This window comes from Tauraco erythrolophus, chromosome 3 (genome assembly GCF_009769465.1).
Source record: "Tauraco erythrolophus isolate bTauEry1 chromosome 3, bTauEry1.pri, whole genome shotgun sequence".
Classification (NCBI taxonomy): Eukaryota; Metazoa; Chordata; class Aves; order Musophagiformes; family Musophagidae; genus Tauraco; species Tauraco erythrolophus.
The window spans coordinates 76,845,408-76,862,019 of NC_141467.1; the positions used below are offsets into that span (position 1 = coordinate 76,845,408).

General features: G+C 40.7%; 1 protein-coding gene across 1 annotated transcript in view; it reads left to right on the plus strand.

Annotated features, from left to right (window-relative positions):
* The window catches only part of LOC104370847 (Y+L amino acid transporter 2), a 68,100-nt gene extending 52,797 nt beyond the window's left edge, over positions 1 to 15,303 (plus strand). The window contains exons 3-10 of the mRNA XM_086608731.1: positions 3,419 to 3,544; positions 6,967 to 7,111; positions 9,407 to 9,530; positions 10,317 to 10,420; positions 10,702 to 10,798; positions 12,270 to 12,419; positions 14,204 to 14,387; positions 15,123 to 15,303. Coding sequence (XP_086464857.1) covers positions 3,419 to 3,544; positions 6,967 to 7,111; positions 9,407 to 9,530; positions 10,317 to 10,420; positions 10,702 to 10,798; positions 12,270 to 12,419; positions 14,204 to 14,387; positions 15,123 to 15,214 — 1,022 coding nt within the window. The 3' untranslated portion in view covers positions 15,215 to 15,303. The remainder of the gene's footprint in view (positions 1 to 3,418; positions 3,545 to 6,966; positions 7,112 to 9,406; positions 9,531 to 10,316; positions 10,421 to 10,701; positions 10,799 to 12,269; positions 12,420 to 14,203; positions 14,388 to 15,122) is intronic.
* The last annotated feature ends 1,309 nt before the right edge of the window (positions 15,304 to 16,612 follow it).

The window sequence follows — 16,612 nt, forward strand, 5'->3', positions numbered from 1 at the left end:
GGGAAAATTATAGTTTATTCTATTGTATTAATTGTGATATGCAATTTAGCAGTGTCAGGTGGCAAATTCATTACTAGCTTGAACAATTTGCATAAGGCTTAGGAGCATGGATTTAATTGGTACTTCACCAACATAGCAGAGAAAACTTATTTAAATCTATATATTTAGTAGGATTTACTGGGAATTCCATGGCAAGATCCCACTGCCTTGAATTTAATTATTCTCTGCAGCACATGATACGTATCATGTGTCATATACGTATGTAGTAAACATACCCTTTTTTGTTTCAAAAAGCACTTTAGAGTATCACAGGAGACTCCTAAATGTTCAGTATTAAAAACTTCAGTCACAGAATGTTAGGATCATCTAGTCTAATCCCCCTGCCTGAGCAGGACCACCTAGATTAGATCACACAAGAACGCGTCCAGGCGGGTTTTGAACATCTCCAGAGAAGGAGACTCCACAACCTCTCTGGGCAGCCTGTTCCAATGTTCTGTTACCCTTACTGAGAAGAAGTTCTTCCTCATGTTTAAGCGGAACCTCCTATGTTCCAGCTTATATCCATTTCCCCTTGTCCTATCATTGGATGCCAAGTCAACACTTACTTTAAAATTTTCAAGACATAGGCCTATGATTCTAAGAGATACTGTTGGCGACATGGACAGTAGGATCAAGTGCACCCTCAGCAAGTTTGCTGACAACACCAAGCTGTGTGGTGTTGTGGACACACTGGAGGGAAGGGATGCCATCCAGAGGGACCTTGACAGGCTGGAGAGGTGGGCCGGTGAGAACCTCATGAAGTTCAACAAGGCCAACTGCAAGGTCCTGCACGTGGCTTGGGGCAATCCCATCCACAAGTACAGGCTGGGTAGAGAATGGATTGAGAGCAGCCCTGAGGAAAAGGATTTGGGAGTGCTGGTAGAAGAGAAGCTCAACATGAGCAGACAACGTGCACTTGCTGCCCAGAAAGCCAACCGTATCCTGGGCTGTATCAAAAAGAGCGTGGCCAGCAGGTCGAGGGAGGTGATTCTGCACCTCTGTCTTTGAGGTCCCTTCCAACCCTAACCATTCTATGATTCTATGATTCTATGACATATACTACTCTACTTTTAAGGAAGAGGTATACGCTTGAGCTCGGTAAGGAATTATTTTGAACTACAGAGCATAAAATCTTATTTCAATGCATATACCACATTTCCTACAGCAAGGTTTACATAAGTTATTATTTATAGACATGTTTAAAATTATAGTCAAACCTTACACTAGGCGTTAAGTATCATTATACAACCTTTTGGCTTTATTTAGCAGGAGAAAGAACCTAAATTCTGTGCCCATTGCACAACATTGGTATATTAATAGGAAATAGGGGGGCAAATCAGGACCTGTTTCAGTAAAGAGGTTCATTATTACCTTGACAGCCAACAGGACACACTGTCAAATATGCAGAGTCATTCATGGTAACGAAGACAAGAAGTTCTGCTGTGAGCATCTGTGGTTGGATGCTAATTTCCATGCTATATAGAAAGATTTCTAAATGCTTTCCATTTTAAGCTTTATAAAACCCTTTTTCTTCCTTTCAAAACTGCAGTGTAGATTATAGGCAGATCAAAGTAACAGAAGGAAAGACGAACAAGACTGCTAGAGAAGAAGTAACCTCTTCTGGTCCATGCTTGAGAGCACTCTGGATCAGCCAAGCCACATTTGGCCTGCTGTCTTCTGCAGCAACTGGGCTTTGCACCTGATACCAATGCATACCCTTTAATTTCCTCGTCTGCCTCTGTTTTGAATTACAGAGTTGCAAGAGAATTAACTTGCCCATGGTGCCCTTTGTGTGTGTGTGCTAGAGAGAGAGGAGGTAGGCATGTGGCTCAGCCCCTGGGTAGACCTGCTACCAATCGAGTAGCAGCACACATCACAGCACTTTATATGCTCATCAGAGTTTTATTTCTGCAAGAAAACCAAATGTAAAGAACATGACAGAATCATAGAATGGTTTGGGTTGGAAGGATCTTGAATATCATCTAGTTTCAAACGCCCTTGCCATGGGTAGGGACGCCCTCCACTTGATCAGATGATTGCTCAAAGCCTCATCCAACCCGGCCTTAAACACCTCCAGTCATGGGGCATCCACAACTTCTCCAGGCAACCTGTTCCAGTCCTTCGCCACTCTCAGAGTGAAGAATTTCTTCCTTAGATGTAATCAAAATCTACCCCTTTTACGGCTTACAGCCATTGCTCCTCTTCTTATCACTACATATCCTTGTCAAAAGTCTCTCTCCACCTTTCTTATAGGCCCTCTTTAGGTATTAGATGACTGCTAGAAGGTCTCCCCGGAGCCTTCTCTTCTCCAGGCTGAACAACCCCAACTCTCCCAGCCTGTCTTCCTAGGAGAGGTGCTCCAGGCTTCTGATCATCTTCATGGCCCTCCTCTGGACCTGCTCCAACAGCTCCATGTCCTTCTTATGATTGGGTCCCCAGAGCTGAACACAGTATTCAAGATGAGGTCTCACGAGAGCAGAGTAGAGTGGCAGAATCACCTCCCTCGACCTGCTGGCCACGCTTCTTTTGATGCAGCCCAGGATAGGGTTGGTTTTCTGGGCTACAAGTGCACATTGGCGACTCTTTCGAGGTTCTCATCAACCAGCACTCCCAAGTCCTTCTCCTCTGGCTGCTGTCAATCCATTCTCCACCGAGACTATACTTGTGCTTAAGATTGCCCCGACCTGTGTGCAGGACATTGCACTTCACCTTCTTGAACTTCATGAAGAAAGGAGTATTAATTGATGCCACCCACTCTCTACAACCACACTACTTTGTTATTTCTATTTGATTCTATCAAAACTGAAGCTCGAGAGGACTCTGTAAGTAAGTACTTCTGTAGTGTTCAGACTTGGAGTCAAGTGTGAATGGCACGGCTCCTAAGCTGTGGTCACAGAGTAATGTCATGCTGGCCTGGCTCAATTCAATATCTTATCAACCACATCCAAACTTTTTCATACCGAAGCTATCCTTACTCTCTAAGTAGAGTAGAGCTCAAATCAGCCAGGAGACCTTCAGGAAAAACTTCAGTGCAAATAAAAGATTTAGAGAAATCTTAACTTCTGCATGTGACTAACTCATGTGGCTTTAATAAAAATTAAAGATTATTCAAAAAAAGCAGAAGTTATTCCTAAAATTCTTATTCTGATCTGTTTTGTCTTACCTACTGTCATAAAAAGAGTATCATCCAAAAAACTATTGTGTGACTTTTAAATCAGGTATTTCATTCATTGTAATAAATCTAAGTGGTCCTGAACTGGTGAAATTTGATTTTGCTTAATTTTTAAAAGAAGGGTAATCTGGAAGGATGTGTTTGAAAAGTGCTTTATTTGGTGCAAAATATCAGTGCTCCTCTCATTCATTTTCTTTTTCTCTACAGGTTCCCTAACATTTATTAATTGTGTTAATGTGAAGTGGGGAACCCGTGTACAGGATGTGTTCACATATGTGAAAGTTCTGGCTCTTATCTTGGTGATAGCTGTTGGCCTTTATAAAATCAGTAAAGGTAAGAATATTTTTCATTTACTTAAATTCTTTAAAATGAACCATATATGAGTTTCAAAATCTGTGCAGGAAGATCAGCCTCCTTAAGACTTATATGTGAAGTGTTATTTATTCTGGAAAAAAATGCCTGCTGTAGGAAGATTTGAGCAATTTCATGGCTTGTTAAGCAATGGGAGTTCAATTATTCTTCTACCCGTAGTGTGGGAAAACCAACACATACCAAGTTCTGCGTTTCTTGGGCTGAATAGCAAACAGCACTGAGTTAACATCAGTTTAGTGCTAACAAGTGTCAAGTCAGCCTCAGTGTCTCTGAGTAATTCCTGTTAAAGGTTAGCCTTGCCACTAGTCCTATGACAGGACAGCACAGCAAAAATTGCTGGATGCATCCTTCACATCGCTCCTCATCCCCGCTCTCCCTGCCCTGCCCATGGCCATGAGAGTTCACAGCACCCTGCGAGGGAAGAGGGTCAGGGAGGGAGGAACTTGTCCTTTCCTTCCTTGGTGAGAGGTCGCACTTGTTGAAGAAACAAAGGAAAAGACTGTAATACTGCAGTCCTGTGAATCACTGTGGTATCGTAAGACATCACAGGACAGATGAGCCACCTCCTATCAGCAGTAACTGGACTGAACTGAACACACTGAAAAGCTGGAGACTAGTTTATTCCAGTGCTACCTCTGGTCTTTGCAAATGAAAATAGATATCATTTTATTAATTTGGACCTCTGGTACAGTGAAATCTCTTCCAACTCTAGCTCTATTGCTTAGTTTCTAAGGTTTCCTCTATTTCCTTTCCCATGAAATTCCTAAATAGCCATTGTATCTTTCTTCAGTTGAAATAAAGATGGTTTCTCCTCTTCAGTTTAGGAATTCCCTTTTTCTCCTCCTGAAACTAGCTTATAAACCTAACGAGCGTGCTTGCTTTTCCATGTGTCCTAGTTTTAGCTGGGACAGAGTTAGCTCTTCTTTTTAGCAGCTAGAAGAGCTCTGTGTTTTGGTTTTACTCAGAGGCTCGCTCTGAGAAGAATGCTGATAGCAAGTTGATGTTTGTAGTTAGCACTGAGTGAGGTCTCAAGGAATTTTCAGCTGCTGTGTTCTTGCCAGTGTGCAGGAGCACAACAGGATAAGGGGGCAGCATAGCCGGGACAAGGGGTCCACGACTCTCCTTATGATTTGTACTTGAACTTAAGATTGAGGCCAAACTGGCCAATTAGTATTCCATATCATGCAGTGTCATGCCCAGTATAAAAGTGAGGGTCAGCGGAAAGAAGGGCTTTTGCCCTTCTGGGACTCTCACTTTCAGACTCTCGGGGTGTTTTCTCTCTCTCTTGCTCTCTATTTTGGGCCTCCCATTCATCCGGGACTGCGGTTTCAGGTTTTAATCTGTTTCGGGATTGCAGCTTTGGGACGAGACAGACCTCGGTCAAGGGCTGGTGAGCAATTACACTGTACATCACTCGTTTGTACATATTTATCCTTGTACATACTCGTATATATATATATTGGTAGCGGTAGTAGTAAATTGTTCTTATCTCAACCCACGGGTCTCTTTTCTTTTTCTTCTTTGATTCTCTCCCTCATCCCTGGTGTGGGGGAGTGAGCGACTGTGTAGAGTTTGGTTGCCGGAGCAGTCTAATCCACTACACCATGTTTGCTGGCCTTCTCCTTTCCTTGGCCACAGCTACATCAGCTGTTATGCTGTAAAGCTACACCAGACTTTAAGAGAGCTTTTCCCTTTAGCCATTATCCAGCATGTCAGTTGTCACTGATTTGTTCGACTCTAAAGAAACCTGAACAAATGAACCCAGTCCTAAGGGCAGGAACGTGAAGATGCAGAGGAAAAGCTTTGCTTAAGGGCCACAGTAACACGAAGGAGTAGCTCTCCTCATAAAGCTACTGCGTTTTTACAAAGGTGTGAGTCCATGATGTCACCCCTATAGCAGATTTGCCCTGTCCCCACAGTTACAAATTTACCCATGCTTTCAAATAAGCATCTTCAAAACTCCCAGCCCGCTCGCTGCCGTGCAGCTGCCACGATGCAGCTTGGCCCAGGGGCCCTTCCCTCTGCTTGTGCTTTCACTTGACCCACGACGGGTCCTTGACCTTGCTCCACAGGGTCAGGGAGGGTAAGGGCGGAGAGGAGACATTATTGTGAGGAACACCAAATGTTGAGGGTTTTTAGTGGTAGTAAAGGTCTTGCCTCTGCTTTTTTTAAGCAGAACCGAGCCCTTAAATACAGAAAGGACTGGGAGGAGGAGTGACATAGACTTCTGGAGCAAGCTGTGATCTGGTCAATGTAGTCTTTTAAACTCAGCAGCTGTTTTAATTTAAAGAATGGTTATGATGTTCTAGCCCTGCTGTATTCCATCTGATGTGCCCAGATATGCATCTTGTTTTAAAGCATTGTACATGTATCTGATTTTGAATATGTGCTGTCTTCAGTGAAAAAAAAAAAACTTCTCTTGGTCCTTTTGGATTTTTCTTTTTTTCCTTCCAACCATTTTCTTCCCCAGCCTGTGTGTACATCTTGTAGCTTCATCCTCCACAGTTCGAACAGTCTCCTCGTAGTTACTGCTCTTCAAAGACTGAACTGTTTTTGTAGTATCTATAATCTTCTTAGTTTAACCAGAGGGTGAAGTTGTTTCATTTTATAACAAAGAGTTTACTTTCTTCCTTAATAGAGGTTTCAGCATGTTTCTGTCTTCCTTAATACTTAAACCCACTTTCATTTATATTGAGTTTCCTTCTGCAAACTCAGTAGGGCCTTTCTTCCCCTTTTCCAGAATCGCATTGAAAGCTCATACAGATTCATTAACATTTCAACCATTTTGCAGTATTCTGCAGGTTGTCGTCTCAACTGTTTGAGCCAAACTAGAAGAGAATTTGAAAGGAAAGAGTTTTCAAGTCCCCTCCTTTAATTTTGGTGATCATCTTTGTGTGGCAGAATGTTCCACTGAGAAGCATGACTCCAAGAGTTCTCCTCCCTGGTCACTGATTCATCTGGTGAAAGTACACATATGAGGAAGAAATATCAGACAGATTCAGGAATTGAAATTGGGCTTTCCAATTGCCTCTGCCTGGCTGACAGGACATAGCATGACCTCAGTACGGCTCCCTCCTTCAGTAGGCTAGACAACAATGCCAGGAGATGAGGACGCCGTGAATTCTGGTAGAATTACACCAGCCACACACAAATAACTAACAAAGGAAAATGTCTTCTGCTGTTTCTCTGTACTGGTGTAGCTGTCTGAACATCTGACCAAAACTTTTCTGTTTGTCAAGTGAAAATACAAGCTGTGCACTTTTAGAAATAGTAATGAAACCTGGATGCAGTGGGGTATTATTTCCTTTTGGTTACCTGAGAGTGTCCTTCTATGTTGCAGTCTTTGAAACCTAACAGGCAATTGGTACCTGCCATTTGTACAGGAGAAACGGAAAACCTGAGAGCTCTGTTCGAGGGCTCGGCAACAAATCCAGGGATGATCGCGCTGGCTCTCTACTCTGCCCTCTTCTCCTACTCGGGATGGGACACGCTCAACTACGTCACTGAGGAAATGCAGAATCCTAAGAGGTAAACACATGCTTTTTCCTTGAATCACGGGAGTGTCCTGGTAAGACAGGTGATGACAGGACAAACTAGTTTGTATTTGTTTCTGATTGGAAATCAGTCAGACTATTTTCTCTGCAAAAATGTTCTTTTTTCAAAAGAAGAAGTAAGTATGAGAACTCTTTCTGATTATTGTTCTCACTCACCAATTCTATCATGCTAATGAATCCCTTGTCTGCATATATGTATTTTACACCTTACACATCAGACCAGAATTTTTAAAGATGAAGAACAAATCCCTGCTGAAAGCAAAGAAAAGCATGGATCAGTCTAGCCCTCTGAAATGCCCTACTTCTTTTCAGTCAGAGAGAACAATTATTTTATTTTTCCAGGACTGGTTTTGCCACCAGTAGAGTAAAAGTCTGTCAGGTTTATAACTGATTTATCATATGATCTTCAGCATTACCGTTTGTTGGCAAAACATAGATCATGGAGCAGATTGTCCTAGAAACTATACTAAGGCACATGGGAAAAAAGGAAGTGATTGCTGACAGCCAACATGGCTTCAATAAGGGCAAATCCTGCCTGACACATTTGGTGACGTTTTACAAAGTGGTTTCATCATTGGTGATAAGAAAAGAACAACTGACATCACCAAACACCTGGACTTTTCTAAAGCATTTGACACTGTCCCGCATGACATCCTTGTCTCTAAATAGGAGAGACATGGATTTAGCAGATGGAACACATGGTGGACAAGGAATTGGCTGGTTGGTCGTACTGAAAGAGTTGCAGTCAACAGCTCAATATCAAAGTGGAGACCAGTGATGAGTGGCGTTTCCTCAGGGGTCAATATTGGGGTCAGTGTTGTTTTACATCTTTGTTAGCGACATGGACAGTAGGATCAAGTGCACCCTCAGCAAGTTTGCTGACAACACCAAGATGTGTGGTGTTGACATGCTGGAGGGAAGGGATGCCATCCAGAGGGACCTTGACAGGCTGGAGAGGTGGGCCGGTGAGAACCTCATGAAGTTCAACAAGGCCAAGTGCAAGGTCCTGCACGTGGGTCAGGGCAATTCCAAGCACAAGCACAGGCTGGGCGGAGAATGGATTGAGAGCAGCCCTGAGGAAAAGGACTTGGGAGTGCTGGTAGATGAGAAGCTCAACATGAGCAGGCAACATGCACTTGCTGCCCAGAAAGCCAACCGTACCCTGGGCTGCATCCAAAGAAGCATGGTCAGCAGGTTGAGGGAAGTGATTCTGCCCCTCTACTCTGCTCTCGTGAGATCCCACCTGGAATACTGCATTCACATCTCGAGTCCCCAGACATAAGAAGGACATGGGGCTGCTGAAGAAGGTCCAGAGAAGGGCCGTGAATATGATCTAAGGGCTGGAGCACCTCTCCTACGAAGACAAGCTGAGAAAGTTGAGGTTATTCAGCCTGGAGAAGAGAAGGCTCCGGGGAGATTTGATAGCAGTCTTCTAGCACCTAAAGGGGGCCTACAAGAAAGCTGGAGAGGGACTTTTGACAAGGGCGTGTAGTGATAGGACAAGGGGTAAGGTCTTTAAACTGAAAGAGGGCAGATTTAGATTAGACCTAAGGAATAAAGTTTTTACAATCAGAGTGGTGAAACATTGGAACAGGTTGTCCAGAGAATCTCTGGATGCCCCATCACTGGAGGTGTTTAAGGCCAGGTTGGATAAGACTTTGAGGAATCATCTGATCAGGCAGAAAGTGTCCCTGTCCATGGCAGGGGTGTTGGAACTAGATGATCTTAAAGGTCCCTTCCAACCCAAAGCATTCTATGATTCTATGAATCTATGAATGAGTAGTTAAATGAAAATCAAAAAGTCCAAAGTAGCACTGGAAATATCATCTCTTCTTTGTAGGAATGTCAATCATGTCGGAGTGTTGTGCCTCACCTACTCAGACTGATATAGTCCACCTTATCTTAGGACATTCGTAGGTTATGAGCCAGGAAAAACATGCAACAATCAAGAAAATACCTAAGTGTGTATTTAAATCTCATTGCTTAAGGGTTCTTTTAAATTGCTTCCTATAAAAGACAGTATATAAAATTTACAGGTAGAAATGTGGGTTTTTTTCCCTAAAACTTGTGACAGACCCACAGGCAGTCAACTAAGCTGCTTATGGAATTGTTCCACATGTTGGTTCCTCTTTATTTTGTAACGCCACAATCACAAAATGACAGATTACAAAAAGTGATGGAGGTATCCATTGAGATGTTTGAACAAGCTTCTCTTTACATTTTCCTTATTCAAAGAACATGAAATAATGTTGCCATTTTTCCTTTGCAGGAATCTACCTCTTTCTATTGCAATTTCAATGCCTATTGTGACTATTATTTACTTGCTGACCAATATAGCGTACTATGTCGTGTTGGACATGTCAACTCTCCTCACAAGTGATGCAGTGGCTGTGGTAAGTTGCATAAAATGATTAAAATAAAAGTTACTGTATGGATGACACCGTGGAAGAATCTCAGGTAGCATATTCCTTGACAAAACAACTGAAATATTTCCCATGCTGAGGGTTTTTGCTTTATTGTAAACTTTGTTTTCATGTAAGAGTACCAATATATTAGAAGACTCATATAAAGTACATATCTAATAGATCAACTCTTCTAAAATTCTCTTATATACTCTGTAAATCCTGGTCTTAACAGTACTTCATTGTAGAAGATTTTTCACCAGGGCCAGATGGGGAAAGAGCTATGGAAATTCTGGGTGTTTTAAGAAACCAGAGGCTTTTGCTATTGTTCTGATGTACAGTGTGTGATGTTTAATGCTGCAGGATGACAGCAATATTTCCCACACAAAAATATGCAGTAAAACGCTTTTTGAAATCTTCTCAATATTTTTATAAATTTATACAATTTTATAACTCATAGATTACTGAAATGAAGACTTGTTCAAATACATTAAAGCCCTTCGAATACATTAAATACCGTCATCTATTATCTCATTGACTTGATGTAGGTTTAGAAAAAAAATATTTTTTTAAAAAAAGTATCTGTCATTTTTATTTTGATAGTGATCAGTTTTTCTGAATTCTAATTTCTCAAGTCATTATCAGTGTCACAGGAAGGCATGGGCTATGATGCTGTATTTGGGCTAGTGTATTTTCGTGTATATCCTGAGTTTCTCAGGATTGTCCATATGCTTGACGTAATCGGCCTCACTAATATTTTCTTTTTTTTTGTTACAGACATTTGGCAATGAAACCCTCGGTTATGCTAAGTGGATAATTCCTATAGCAGTGGCCATGTCTTGCTACAGTGGGTTAAATTCATCAATAATTGCAGCATCCAGGTATGAAATACAAGATTTGCTTAAAATAATTGAAGAGTATTCATTTATTATTAATCTGCATTTTTTAGTACTACACCGTAAAAGTAACACCATTCATTTTTACAATGTTAAATTGTTCATTTATGATAGAAGGATTGTTACAATCTGACATGTCTTCTCATGGTCAGCACCTTTGGTAAACTGAAGACACTTGAGAGCAGCGTTTACAATAGAGTAATAAACTAATTAATGTGGCACTATTCCTTCACTCACTGTCTGGTTGAGTTTTCTTATTTTTTTAGGCTTTTTTATGTTGGCGCCAGGGAAGGACACCTCCCTGACAGCCTGAGCTTGATTCATGTAAAGCGCTTCACACCAATCCCTGCTCTCCTCTTCAATGTAAGTGACCACCCGGCCCTGTGCCTGCCCTGGGCAGCTGGGGACTCGGACACGGGGAGGGCAGCACCTCGCCTCTGCCCGACCTCTCTCCTGGGCTTCTCCTGCGATGGAGACATCTTCCTCACACGTCCACAATTTCTAAATCTCATCGGCAGGGGGTGGTGTTATTTTGTGGGAGAGGGTGGATTTCGGTGGAAGGAGAATGGCTTGATTCACACGTACATGCTCTCTGAACAACATTAGTCAGAATGAAGTATAATATCATCAGTTAGAAAACAGAATGACTAAATATGTAACAGTATAGACCAGACTTGATTACGTCTTTATGAGAGTTTTCAGAGTGTCCATTGGAGAATATGTCAGGAACAACTCTTAGATGCTGTCATAGGCTGATTTTCCAGGACATAGTTATAACAGGACTCTAGTTATAACAGGAGTGCTAAGTCATTTAAAATTAAGCTCCAACCGTAATGATTTTTTTCCTGCTGTCACATACAAATGAATCTTGTGGTGCAAAATCAAGCAACTGTAAGGTACCGAATAAGTGTAAGTTATTTTAATAGATAAACCATAAATCTAACAGATTAAAATAAGGAGGAGGATACGTAAAAACAGCAAAGGTGGAATCCTTCAAAAGAATTTTACTGCTCTTTATCTGAACATGTACTTTATTTGGTGTCTCCCGTTGCCCTGTGTTGCATAAGGTGTATGAATAGATTATCTTACTGGTCCTGTTTGACATCAAATAATTTATTACAGGTTATCATCTCATTATGAATACTCTTCTCAGGGGGATTCCGTTTGCACCTGTAAAATGAGCTATACTCCCTTAATACACCACAGTGTTTTTTTCACAGTGGACTTTATTTCTGCTCATCAAGAGAGAACTGTATTCTTATGTTTGTCATGTTTGTTAAAATGGATGTTAAATTCCTGCTATTTTAGGTCTCATCTCAGCCTTTCCAGGTGGACAGTATAGTATACCTGCACACCACAGAATTTACTCTAATGGTCTCAATGTATGAGTGAACCATGAGAGCTTCCGACAGTGAAACTAAATTCAAAGTTTGCTTTCAAATCAAAGCCAAGCAGAAGAGCAGAGTGAGCTGCTGCCTACAGAAAGCTTCTTAGCAGCCTTCTCCGTAGCACAGCAGAGTCTGGGGCTCCTCATCTGGCCGCCTTAGCAGGATTTCCTGCTGGTGCTGAAACATAACGTCACAAAACCTACTCCTCTTCAGCCAAACGTGGCAGACTTACCGCTATGCTTAAGCAAGAGATACCAGCATGCTTCACACAGAATATTGTTTGCAGATTTCTCAGAGTTTTGAGCACATCCTTCTTGTAAGGACTTGATCTCCTATGTTCAGCTGCATATGTTGGAAATAGGCTGTTTTATAACTTTACTACCTCTTTATTCAATAACACAGTATTTATTTTCATATTTAAAAGTCTTTGGTTTTATTATCTCCAGGGCTTAATGACTTTGCTTTATCTCCTTGTGGAAGATGTTTTCCTCCTCATTAATTACTACTCCTTCAACTACTGGCTTTTTGTGGGTCTGTCTATTGCAGGACTAATATATTTGAGATATACTCAGCCTCATAGACAACGACCTATTAAGGTAAGTAAACAAAACAGGAAACAAGCCTTAAAGCCACCTAATGCACATGTTTATCTGATCTTTAATACCACAACCATAACATTACCATTTAGGTTACAGACAGAAATCCTTTCAACATACAAAATAAGAAATGAAAGGGCAAAACCCAATTGAGCTTCCACAAGAACATCTGTTTCGGTACTTTTGCTGTGAGGTTGAAATTATATTTACTATTTCTTTGTCCTTTCATTCAATCATGTAACTGTCTTCATGTCAAAATAAACAAGGAATAAATAAATGTCTTCATCTTGAGCTAAGATGTCATCTCCAGTGGGGTTGATGCTCTCATCAAACTTACATGACTCAACAAATTCAGCAAAATCCCTCCAAAACCCATAAATTCTCCAAATTCGGCTTATGCAGAAGTTCAAAAGCTTGAATAATCAAATGTATTTTCGTTGTTCCCTCCCTCTGCATACTAGTCATAGACAGTAAAATGCAAGTTTAATGACTGACTGTGGAAGAGCGCCCGACTATCAGTTACAAGAGAAGACTACACAGAAACAAAGCATGCCTAAATCTTGTTTCTAGTTTTAATCCAGTGATTGTCCAGGAAGCAGGGACAGAAACCCACAGCTTGCCCCAGGCACAAAAAAACACGTGCTGCTTCCCAGTTCCCTGTGCTCTGTTGGCTCCATGACCTGCATTTCAGCTCTGCAGTGATGCAGTAACAATTATGAGAAATCCAAATTAACACCCTATCTAAATATTTCTTCCTTGTCGCTCTCTCTTCCTAACCTCCTGCACCAATTTTAACAGCACACATTTTTCTGTTTAAGTGTAAATCTTGAGTGAAAAAAGACACGGTTCCAACAAAGGAGTAAAATATCCTAAGTACCTACTGCTAGAAAACTTGCCAGTCTTCCAGAGCAGACCAAACTTTCCTGAAGCATGTTCACACTTTGTTTCTAAACTGTCCCCCAAAATATGTGGAAGATAAAGATTAAATCTTGACTATTGACAGCTTTGCTATTGACTCTACTAAAGCAAGGATTACAGTCAGATTACAGACAATAACTGTTTAATTCCTATCAGCGTTTGCCAGTTTAGTCAATGTCACAACTCCACATACACTTTTTCCTTTGCTGAAACGTAGCAGTTGGTATTCATCAACTTACATTTTTAACCTTTGTAAAGAAAAAGCGATATTTATACCAGTACACTCTCACAAGTCTCAGCTAGTGTTCAAAGGTCAACTCCAGGGGTCTTGAGGACGCTCATTACTGCAGCCAGTGAAAAGTGTTGTAGTGAAAAATAAATCCATAAAGAGGATTGCAACTTACCTTGTTTGTGGCATGGTATTTGTTAAGTGCCCAGGCAAATGGTTGTACGTCAGTCCATCAGTGCTGTATCATCAACATGGTGATTGGAAGTCTGAGTTATTTTCCAATCAAACTTACAATTGAAAATTTACAATTGAAGTTAGAGGGAAAACTATCCATTGGTGCTCAGTTTTAGAGTATTATTTTCAAAGATTGATGATCTCTTACTAATGTGGACAGATACTGAAGTTGTGCAGGCCTGGAAAAGCCAAAATGGTCAGATACTCAGGTGTGTACCAGAGAAGAGGCTCCCAGCAGCGTACACAGAAGCTGGCAAATGGCACTGACTGTAGGCAGCCAAAAGATTCAGTTCATAGTAGTCATAGAGTCAATAGTTGTCGTCTTATTATTGACTTGTCTAATTTTAATAAACTATTTACTATATATTTTAATAAATGTTGGATTTTTTTTCTGTCTCCACAGCTTAACCTCTTCTTCCCTATAGTATACTGTTTATGTTCACTTTTCCTGGTCATAGTTCCTCTCTACAGCGACACAATCAATTCCCTTATTGGCATTGGTATTGCCCTCTCAGGCATTCCTGCATATTATTTGGGAGTCCATCTGCCAGTTGAAAAACGACCTAAATGGCTACAGTGGCTCTATGGTAAGCAACATCATCTTGTCCTAGTCGGTGTGCCAAAATCTTGAATGCTTGATCAGAAGAAAGAAAGAATATTTTTTTCTAAAATCTTTTTTCTTTATGAAGTTTTGCTGTGCTGTATGTGGCACGTCTGAGATCGTTTGCTTCATCATATGGTCCTGAAAACAAAACCACGCATACCTGTACAAACCAGTCCGATATATGCATATGCTATGGTCTTCTAATATTTGTGGTATTGAGCCATTTCAACATGTTGGCTCAGTAAAAGCTGTGTAGGATTGTGAAGACTAAATGCAAGCAGTTTAACCCCCTGGAAGGCAGAAATATCATTGCTTCACTTGCTGCTCAAGGAATGGAATATCTGAGTCACAGGAGTCCCTGCATTTTTGTAAATTATGAATTAATGAATTATTGGCCTGAATGGTAGTTTCTACTCCTCAAATTCAGGCAATCTTTAAAAAACAAATGTAATATTTTTATTCAGTTTGAACTCACCTGTCAATCTGACAATTCAATGAAAATGTTGATGAAAGTCTGATTGAATAAGACTTTCAGTTTAATTATTGAGCTCCTTTTGGCTTTAGCTGTTTATAACGTGCTTAATACGATCGATTAAGGTTATTTAAGATTTTTCCTAATATCTGTGTAGTGGTTTCAAATCTGTAAAAATCCATATATTTGTCTAAGATATATTATAGCTTTGTCTCAGCTACACATGATTTTTGCTATGTATTACAGCTACAACAACGAAATATGTTCAGATACTCTTCTACTGTGCTCTGCCAGACCTGGACACAGACATGGAACCTACAGCAGCTAAGGATAGATAGAGTTGCCTTGACATTGAGAGCTGCACCTTGACATTTCCTATCTGGAGCAATTTTTATAATCTGAAGTTCTCTCCATGTGTTCAGTTACACTAAAGCAGTCACCACTGTACTATGCATCAGTTCGATGTTTGTTAATTTTTTGTATAATTGTTTTATAAACCACTCTGTTTTTCACGATTTAAAAAAAAACCAACTGTTTTATAATAATGAATTTTCATGTAACGATTTGAAATGATAAAGTATTACATGAAATAAAATTTGTTAGTAGGTAAATTCTAAATATTAGAATAATTGCAAAAGCATAATTAAAAGCATTAGGTCTAATCAGAATCCTAAGAAATAAATTGATAAATATAAAAAAAGATAAGAACTTTGGTCGTTCTCTTGAACACTAAATCTTCCAGTGCGGCACACAGGAATGTGCAACTAGTCCTAGTTTTTAGTCTCCTGAAGTGGAAGAGACAATAACTGTCATTAAAAAAAGCCATCAGCCTTGCAACCTGGACCATAAAAACAGCTGGTCCTGCTCTAATATGCTTTGTTGATATCTAGTATTGTTTCTGATCCTCGCTGGCAAGTCATGCTTCCTTTCTGTAATTATACTGGAATATAACATACCTTGTTTCTGCTTTGAGTTTCACCACTCCTATTGAATTAACCCCAATTAAGGTAGTTTAATCTTATACAAGTCTCTGTAGCTTCTAGCATTATTGTCTTTTATCGATGTCTACCCAGAGAAATATAATGGAATAGGGAAGAAGACAATCATTGCTACTTAAACCTCTCTTCATTCCCTCCCCACGTTGTAAAGTCACTTGCAGGATTGTAATTTTGTGCATCTCCAACACAGTTTTTGCTGACAGGACTCCTGTGAAACCTTCTATTCACATCTCAATACCATCTGCTGTGGCAGTTTGCTTTCAGCAGGGTTTTCTTTTGATACAAAGTATGAACACAAAAATGCACTAAATTAAGGTATACATGAGGATACTAGAGATGCTTGTTTTGCTTTTGGGAGGCCACAACCTTCAAGCACTAAAATCACTTAAGTATCACAATCACAAAACACGAAGAGGAACAAAGACGTAGTGTCTCGTTTAGGTGGCCCAGCTCAGAACACCCCCATGTGCTCGTCACGTACACAGCACGTGCCTCTGTTACAGCATAGCACCACGTCCATCCTTTTCCATGACTGTATGGGAATGGGGCGTTCTCACCCCATCTATCACAAGGCACTGGTTAATGACAGAGTCGTGGTCCCAGACAGTCTGAGGGCACAAAAAGAACGCAAACCCTCCAAGTCAGCACCAGCCTAAACGTGACAGTCTTTGTCTCCAGGTGTTCAAAGTCGTGCTTGGTGCTGAGCTATATGTCACACCAAGACAGCACTGTACCATC